Consider the following 10,467-nt stretch of genomic DNA (forward strand, 5'->3'; position numbering starts at 1 on the left):
TGTTATCGTCCGTCGGTCTGCGCTGCAGTGGTCGGCACACATTCTGTTGGGCTAGGTACATCGTATACACACACACACACACTCAAATAAAAGTTATATACCTACGTACGCGTATATAATATAATATAGTGACCGCCGCAGTGGCGACGCGACAACCCGGAGAAACACGCTCATTGAACGATACGACGTGGCTACCGCACGAACGCATCGCACACGCGCCGAATACAGTTATTATAATACTATAATATGTTATATTCGTACATCATATCTACGTGAACACGCCGCGCATTTAATAACAATAACAACAATAATAATATGATGACAGTAATAATAATAATAGTAAAAAATTAATTTATGTGGGCCGAAGACGAGGACGGAATGCTCGATTGGCCGCGCTGACAGATAAACACAGTCGTATGTATATACCTGTCCATGTACTGTGGCAATTGTACACACGGGCACCTCCATAAAATATAAATACGCACACGCACGAGGTAGGCACAACAAGGTACAAGGTACGTACCTAAATACGATTGTCGCTTCTCCGGCAGCAACACACGGGCTATTGTCATTCGTCATTCATACGTGCGCGAAAGTGATTTGAGTGAATGTACACGTTCGTTTGACGATGACCCGGTAAACACGCGGTGAATCATAATCGACTGTATATTACTTTTAATAAGTATAATATGGTGACGAGTGCCAAAAAGCCGGCAGACATGTTATAGCAGTCCACGCAGTGGTCCGTCCGTAGTAGTCATCGTATTGTCGTGTGCATGTTTGTTTCGTCGTTCGTACTAAATTTCCGGTCGTGGTGTTTTAAGCAAATTTGTTTTCAACCGTCCCACAACTACTTCGTCGATACTACCACTACTACTACTACTACTACTATCAATAATATTAATTAAATTCGGTCGCTTTCGACCGTTCGTATAGTGCACTTGCACCGCCATGCGCCGATACTTCCGCTACGTCCAGTGATCGCCATGCGGTGGACCGTGTTCTGCCTCGTGCCGTTGCTTCTGCACGCGGCGGCTACATCAGTGGCGGGATGCTGCGACGCTTCGGATGTCCGGCAGCCCGCGGATTACCGGAACGATGACCGAGACGCGTCGTCGGGACCGTTGGGGTTGAGGTCTGAGATCGCGCGCGCGCTGAGCCGCTTACGCGAATCGACGCACGACCGTCGGTTGGCTGGCGACTTGTGGCTGGAAACGATCGACTCCGATCGCCGTTCCAGCGATGGCTTGACGATGGCACCGGGATCTCCAACCGACGACCTCGTGGCTAAAGCAGACGCCGTTTTCGACAACCATCGGCTATCGTGGCGTGACGCTATAGTCCGAGGACTGGATTTGAACGTGTACAAGGATCGGGAGAAACAACGATACGTACTCGGCATAACTCAGCGCACGGACGATTCGAAAAATGCCGGTAAATATGACAAATATTGTCGTTATACACAACTGTGTCCGTTGATGGAATCGATCCGTCGTAAAACCATTATAATTATTAGCTAATTGAGACGTTGCATAGGTATTTGCATTGTCTGCAGTATGATGCAGACCGTTATGAGGTAGATATATATATAGTATATTATACCATATATTACCTATTTAAACTCTATCAATCTTTACTCTTTAGGTGCCTCAAACATATTTATTTATCGTTACTTATACAATATATTTTGTTATCAAGAAAACTAAAAACAGTTTAGAAAAATGTAATGAGTGTAAATCCTCAAAATATAGTCTTACAACATGCATATACTTACGATAAAGTTTGCATTATACATATTTTTCATTCAACTATCAATAAATATTGCAAATAAATTCTAAACAAAACAAAGAAAAAAATCTATAAATGTTTTAGTTTAAGAATAAGGTACACATAAATATACCTATGTGAAAACAAAATAAATATCATGAAGTTTTTTAAATATAATATGTTAATGTTAATTTATACACCGATAATTCTGTAACATATTATATTATTACATTTTCTTAACATTATCTTTAAAATGCCTTAATGAAAACAAAATATTACATCCTTGTGGCATTTAATAATTACAAAACGTCATCTGCTAAATAATTCTATATGCATACATGAAGTGTATCGTAGAAATGCATAAATATAATTAGAAATGTTATGGCGGTAATGAAATGTAAAAAAAAGAAAAACAGTTATATTCATTAACATCTGAAATATTTATCTATATGAAACTTCATACTTAAAATTTTGACGACATGATAATCAGATTTATATCTCGGTAGTATTGATTCTTAAATAAAAATTTATCGACATGCAAAATTACACAATTTACAGCTATTGTTTTTTCCAAATTTAATTCATAATTACTATTATTATTAATAGGTACATGTACGACGTAGGCGGTATACTAAAAAATTAAAATTATACTATTATAAGATTAAATAATATGATATTATGTACTTCCAACTGAAAACTAATAGGTATAATTCAATAGATGTTTCAATAGATATGTTTATTATTTTTGAGATGAATTTCTAATGTTTTTTTCCATGTGACTTAATTTGATTGCCCTCGTTTAACAAACAATTTTAAATGACCGCATTTAAACACGTAGGTAGGTAGAAATTTTATATACAGAAAAAAATATTGAAAAATACATGAAATTGTAAACTTGTTTTAATATCTATAATGATTTACGAAATTCTAAGACATAATTAAGAATTAGACAAGTTGTAAACCTACTATTTTTTCAAACTAGGTTTAGTTGTTTTAACCTGGGATCGTGATATTGGCCGATTTCTCAACAATCTTTAGCATTGTTCTGGTTTTACTGTATGAGTACTGCATGGGTACAAGGTACAATAGTTTATAGTGCCTATAGCACTAGTCCAGCAGAGATGCGCTTACTTTCTAATTAGTACATTGTGTTTTTGTGTGATGTAATTACTGATTAACCACTAATATTAATTTTGTTAATTATTGTTTTTGTCTTGGATTAATATTACTTTTTGACCGTTTGTTACAATATTTTATATCACGATATTCATGAGTTTCATTACATCGATGTTTCTTAAACTTTTTAATACTCAAGTTGCGGACAATTGTCCCCGATGAAAAACTTTTTAAATAATGAACATGTTTCACAAATATTCTTTCAAGTGATTAACGTTTTTTTCACACATTCTTTTACACTAAATCTCATGTTAAAAAATATATAATAAGCTAATACAGAAAAAATGCGATATTCGAGTGTAAAACAATAATAAGCTTTCAAATTTATACCTATAATAATTGCATTTTTGTAAACAATACAAACGTGTGTTGTGTGTCCATGTCCAGAACTGCTATGTTACCACGGGCTCTATAATGATATATCATACTCAGTGTCTCGTCTTTACCCCCGTGATTTATTTATTTTTTCCGTGGTGTAGATACGGATGTCTATTTTTCGAGTAGAAACTTTTTTATGTAACTGTTAACTGTTTCTGATAATATGTTTCGTACATTAGGTTAAGAACTAAGAACTTACCTACTTACCAAACCCCATATTATTAATGGTTAAACCTCCAAATCATAATAGATATGACTATATGAGTTACCTAACCATCCCAATAAAAATTATGTAGAACGCTTAATTTATATTTTTTTTTTCTGACATAGGCATGATATTTAGTAATATTAACTGTACGATTAAGTATGATATTTGACACTCGACTAGATAAATAGCAAAACCCTTCAAATTACTTATAAAAAGTTTTATAACCTAGAAAAGCTGTTTAAGTTATTTTTTGGTCTCAATCGTAATTTTAAAGACACGAATAAGTCGAAGATTTTTAAAATTAATGTCTTAATAAGCTACTAAAGAATATAAAAAATAAAGACAAAATAGAAAACATTAAAAATGAATATAATACCTATATGGTACACAGAGGCGCCGACTTTTAGATATTAGCGCGGGGGCAAACTCTTCTATTAAGCGAAAAAAAATTCTATAGTATGCTGTAGTTTGCTTACCGAGAGTAGTAATTACCAAATTGTCCCTTAACTCTATTTTAATACTCCTCTAGGGTGGTATAAATATATTTGTTTATAATTTATAGATAATATTACTTGAATTGAAAATGTTTAGTTTATATACTATAATGGTAATAAAATCAGTTCCGTGTCTATATTTCGGGAAAAATTGAAATGACAGATGTATTTTTAGACAAAATATAAAATCAAATAGTAGTGAGCGTCGAGCGATCTATAGTATTTATAGATCATATTTAGGTAATATAAAATCGTCGATGATCTAATGAATATTTTCATGTTATAATCTGATATTTTAACCACATAATTATTATTGTACACAACGGGGCACGGGGGCGAAATAATACTTTTGCCCCCGTTAAATCAATGTACGGGGGCGATCGCCCCCTTAGCCCCCGTGGAGTCGGCGCCTATGATGATACTAAATTATTAAATTATTTAAGCTCCCCTAAAAACAAATAAAAAATAACTGCTATATTATTTACTTTTATAAATCTTCAAGATATTAACAGAAAAGTATACTATATTTTCTAAATAATATTAGTACAAATATTTTACTGAAAAAGTCTTTATTTTCTTTGAAGCTTTTTATGGACGCAACCAGTGCGTAACTGGACGCACCTTTTTTTTTTTTTTTTTTTTTTTTTTTTTTTCCACCGATTGACAGGGGCGGACTGTTTGCTTTCGCGTAACTGGACGCACCTAACCTAAGCCATGGTATAGGGAAGCAATTCGACACTCCCACCCCTCCACTCACTATTGACGTATTATATTTACATATTATAATCAGCAGGGCTCGGGACTTAAAGCATTTGCTTATTTTTATGGATTGACTTAAAATGTAGCATAGTGCTATAGAAGTGTATGTCATGTTATTATAATACGTTTAATTATAAAGTTTGAAAATGTTTTTTTTTGCTTATTTTAGCGATTTTTCAAAAAAATGCTTATTTCCATTTTTCTGATTATTTTTGCTTATTTTACCATTTCTACGTTTTTATGATGTTTTTGACTATTATAAATATCGTTTACATTTCGTTTTTCAGAAAATCCCTCGGAAAATTCATAAAATCCTTAAAGTATCGAAAGTTACATTTAATTTATTTTATAACATAAAGATAAAGATTTATTTTTATTTTGTTTGATTTTTTAATTAGAATTTTTTTGTTTTTTGATAAATATCATGTCAAAAATTTAAGTTTTTAAATGCTTATTTGAGTGCTTATAATGATGTTTTAAGAGCTTTTTAAGCGCTTATTTTAATGATTTTAAGTGCTATAAATCTCGAGCCCTGATAACCAGTATTCAGAAAAGCTTTAGAAAAAATTGCTGTAGTCGTACAGTTTTTTATTTGTTTGACATTAATAAGTTATGTTATAACTTTTAATCAATTAGTTTCTGTTTATTAGATAATAAAACAGTTGCTGTTCCTTTTTGGTTTCGCTCTCACCCCCATTCCAAAATCCTGGCTACGCAATTGGTAGCGACTAACTATCATAATTTTCAAAATAAATTGTAGAAACTACTACAAAATTGGTTTGAATTCAAACAAATTAAATATAAAATTAAAAAGAAATTAATTGTCGTACGTATTTAGATAACTATGGTTATGGTATATTATATATATTATATATAAAGCCTATGAAAAAATAACTTCGAGCAACAGAAACAGAAAACTAACGCGAAGGCAAAAATTTCTTTTCAATATTTTCAAATTGGTGTAAGAACAATTTTTGAGTGATATAATTCTACCACAGATTCAAACCTTAAATATATAAATCAAAATATTTAAATGGAGAATAGACAATTTTAAATACAAAATAATTTGTACATTTTCTGGTGCTAAATACCTATTTAAAAATATAAATCATTTTCTAACATTAACTATTTTCGAGCGAAACAATATATTTTATTTTAATCCTTTTAAGTAATTAATCCTCTCCCCCCTAATTATAGAATCCAATTTCCACCTACGATTATTATTTATATTTATCTCCTATATAACCAGTCTATATTGTGGTATCTTCGAATTTTTGATTTTCAGTCACTCGGACTTTCGGCGTTGGACGAAGGCGAATGCAACTGTTCATCATGATACCGATGATGTACAAGTTGGGAGTGATCACCACGCTGTTGATCGGTTTGGTAGTGCTCACCCTCAAGGGCGTGACCATCAGCGTGATACTGCTTATCATAGCCTTGACCGGTTTAGTGGCCAAGCTGTCCAAGTTCCACAATCCCTACATGTCACCGATGCCTTCAGTTTCGTCCTGGTCGGGATACCATTACGATCCTTATGACCGTTCATCGCAACCGCAACCGCCACCGCCTTCACAGGATAAAAACATACACGTGCATGTTCACACCGCGCCCGGTCCTGTGCCATCGATGGTTAACTATTCGCCCGGTCATACAGCGCCGTCAGGCTATTATGCGAAGGTGCCGCCGCCGCAACTGGCCAACGACGACGGCGACGATGACTTGAATAACTATAACAACAATTATTATTATAACAGCGGCGGAGGCGGCGGAGCGTATTGGAATCGGGCGGGCGAGGAATACTACGACGCCGCCGCGATGGTTCATCGCGGTGACAATCGCCTGCATTTGGGCGCCGCCGAGTCTACGACTGTCAGCAATAGTGTCTATCACCGGTGGTTAGGATAATAATCAATGTTATGTTATAATACAGTGAAACCTCTGAAAGTCTGAATACCTGACACTCTCTGTCGCTGAAATGTTGTCCACTAGCTGTTTGTGGAGATATGCTGTCCACCATTCAAAGGGTTCAGTTTGTAGAAAGTTTATAGTTTGTTTTCAAAAATACGTCAGCTATTTGGATATTTCCATTAGGGAGGTTTTACTATATTGTTATATTTAAATTATATCGATATTATTATACAATTATGTGTACGACATGTCCGTTACGCCCATCGACTTTTAATACGAATGAAAAACGGGTTCCATATAATTATTGTATAAACATAATATTATATAAAATTAATTTCAAATTATTATATTATTTAACCTATTAGATAAATTTTAGCGGTAGTAGTTACTTTACATAGACATTATATATCACCATGCTCAGGTACATTACAAAACATAATATCTGAAGGGGGGCAGGCACTAATCAATAAGTTTTCAAATCAAATCATACATGGCCGTGTTTAAACAATTTTTTTTAAACAAATTATCCTCTCATCCCAACCCACCAATCTAGCACAACTCTGTTTTCGTGCCTAACCACGTGCAATAATTGTGCTTGTCAATTACACTACATTAGTACTAAATACAGAATACTTATTAGTTATTATGGACTAGCTGTTTACTATAGTTATAACTTTATAAGTAGGTATTAACGCAATTTATACCGCAATAAACAAACCAAAACTATTATACTATACTAACTACTATACTAAATAGTGCAGTAGTACACTATTACCTATTTATATTTAATAAATATTTTAATATTGAAAATATCTATTTGTACTCAATCAAGTTAACATGAATATGATGTATACATTTACAAACTCAACACCTAATTTATGGTAAAAATGATGTTCTGTCTTTTTTACAAATTATTTGTCATCCATATCTGCATGGTGAGCTTATACCTATATAAGATATAACAAATAAATATTTTATGTTTAAAATATGATTAATACATAGTAATTTTTGTATAAAAGACAGTTGACTTATATTTTAATCTGAAAATGGAAAAATTATATACTTCTACTACTTATTTGAATTTGTGTTAATGTATATTTAAATTGTACCTACCTCTTTATATATTGATAAATATATGTATTTAAAATAAACAAATCATAATATTACTATTGTTTATTACAACTCCTTTAATCAAAATATCGAGAAAAAAAAACCCCAAGAGATTCAGGTTTCTCATACTCAAATGTTATAGTTTAATAATTTTGAAGCTAAAATCTCAATAAAGAAAAAAAAATGTGTTTTCTTGTAATAGGTTAATGTAGCGTGTAGATATCATATTGAATATCAAATAGCCATTGGTGTTGAGTACTGGATATAAGTAACGTTACTCGTTACTGTAATTCATTATTATAATTGAAAAAAGAATGTTACTAATGAATATTACTTTTGTATTTTGATTACACAAAAATAATCTAGTTACCATTTTAACTATTGTCATATGTAGCTTATTAGTAGTCATAACTAATATGTATTTATATAATTAGAATGGTGAACAAAAATTGCACCTATGAATAAAATAAATAAAAGATAAAGTGAATACGGCTTTCATCCCTCACACATCTGTGATCTGTGACAACGACCACAAATCTGAATTTGTATTATAATTTCGGCCATAGACATTTTCCTCTAAAAATTAAAAATAATTCTTCACCATTTTCCTTCAATAAATAAATCTAATAAAATAACAAAATAGTCAGCATAAATAATTATACATAACAAAAAATAAATAAATAAATTGATTGTAATATTATATAGGACATTTAAGCAACCAATTAATACCTGTTTAAAGAAAAGAAAAATTAGATATAATGTGAATGATTATTTTACTATATCTAATTAATATTTAACTATATAGTTTATATATCAATATTGAAGGAAAATAGTCATAATTTTATTCGAAAATAATGTGGAGAAAAATGGAAACCAACCTTTTATTTTTTTGTGAAGGAAAATGGACAGTATAGGAAAATTGTATCTCGTTTTTAGATTGAAATGGACCTAACCATATTGTTGTAGTAAAAAATTGTAAATAATTTGGGTAATCTATTAATTTTTCCGATAATACAGTTGGCTAAATTATTTTTCACGGAAATATTGCATTTAAAAAAGTAATTATGATGTGTATAAAATATAATGGTATTATGGGATTAGTATTTAATTGTTTCAAATATCCATAGGCTTTTAAATTACAACTATAAAATCGATATACTTTATTAAAATATTTAATTTCGTCCAAATTTGAAATTTAGATATTCATAATTTTAGAAACTGTGGATTATACATTTTTTAGATTTTTTTGGTTACGGCATTGACTACTTATGAGAAACCTTGATTTAAATTCTCAATACTTAGCCATACAAATTAAACATTTTATACATCTCAATAAGACACCTTTCTCAATTAGAATATATTTGCTAGTCACGCACTAATGTGTTTTTACCACACCTATAAATTAGTTTATGTATTGATATGACAATATTGTTAATTACTTTGATGGTACATATTATATTATCTGTCTTCATAATGTCGACATACTATTTACATGTACAGTGTGTTAGTTGTTATGTCCACGTATTTGGTTGTTTATTAATTATTGTTACATGCTAAATTTCAGTATGATGTTATATATTTTTATTACTTTAATATGATTTATGCTCATAAAGAAACTGTATATTTAAAATTTTAAAAATAAATTGAACTATTTACACATTTTTGAAATATTTACATCTTTTTTCAATTTATTTATTAATGAGTCCCTATATTAGTTTGTTAGCACATCACTTACTATTAGTAATTAGTAGTATTATATATTTATATATTTGAGTAAATCAGATCAACTTTTAATAGGTTCCTACAACCTACGTTTTAAGTATGTAATAGCTTTTTCATAATTTGAGCCTAGGCAAATAAATAAAATAAAAATATCAAAAATACACAGTCTTATGATTTTTATGAGCGTTTCAACTACTTGTTTAAATTTTAAATTTTTTTATTAAATTCTTTAAAATTACGAAAATTTGCACATTATTACAATAAAAATGTATATAACTATTAATTTTATATAATTTTTCTAAATTTTTACAAAAAAGTGTTGATCGAAAATGTTTGGCTAGGTTAAAAATGTAATTAAAGAACCTATAAAAGTTGTTCTTATAGGAATTAAAAATATTAAAAATATATGTTCACAATATTAATTTTTACAAGTTGTTAAAAGATTTCATGACCGCATCCGTTGTCTCCGTTTTACAAACGTGCGGGACAATACTTTTCCCCTCAGTATTTGTAATAGAATTATTAGAATTCCACTATGCATAGGTAACATTATTTGCGTCATAGCGTTGTTATTATTATTATTTTTTTTTTTTTTTGATAGCATATATATAATTAAAGTTATCAACTTAAGAAAATATATTTATTTTTTCATTTAATTATTAAAAATTATTGGTTTGTGCCATCAAATAAATAATGACGCTATGACACAGATAAAGTTCTTACATATGCGTTGTGGAATTCTAATAATTTTACTATAAATACTGAGGGAGAAAAGTAGTCCCGCACAAGTGCATTTTTGCTATGTACTACGTTTGTAAGATACTAAGATGGAAGAAGATTGGAGGGTTTTAGGTCCTCTTAAGTCAAAATGTTGACATAATATATTTTGTCCGATTGTGTGGGTTTGCTACAAGCCTGCAAATTAATGTTAAAAATTCATAA

General features: G+C 30.8%; 1 protein-coding gene across 1 annotated transcript; it reads left to right on the forward strand.

The window, feature by feature from the left end:
* Nucleotides 1-59: 59 nt before the first annotated feature.
* LOC107169627 (apnoia) lies at nt 60-7,774 on the forward strand. Its single transcript, XM_015519431.2, has 2 exons — nt 60-1,434; nt 6,068-7,774. Exons 1-2 carry the CDS (start codon nt 987-989, stop codon nt 6,688-6,690), a joined length of 1,071 nt encoding a protein of 356 aa, XP_015374917.2. The 5' UTR covers nt 60-986; the 3' UTR covers nt 6,691-7,774.
* The last annotated feature ends 2,693 nt before the right edge of the window (nt 7,775-10,467 follow it).

Source organism: Diuraphis noxia, unplaced genomic scaffold (genome assembly GCF_037042655.1).
Source record: "Diuraphis noxia isolate RWA-SAM2 unplaced genomic scaffold, SU_Dnox_SAM2 contig0001, whole genome shotgun sequence".
Lineage (NCBI taxonomy): Eukaryota > Metazoa > Arthropoda > Insecta > Hemiptera > Aphididae > Diuraphis > Diuraphis noxia.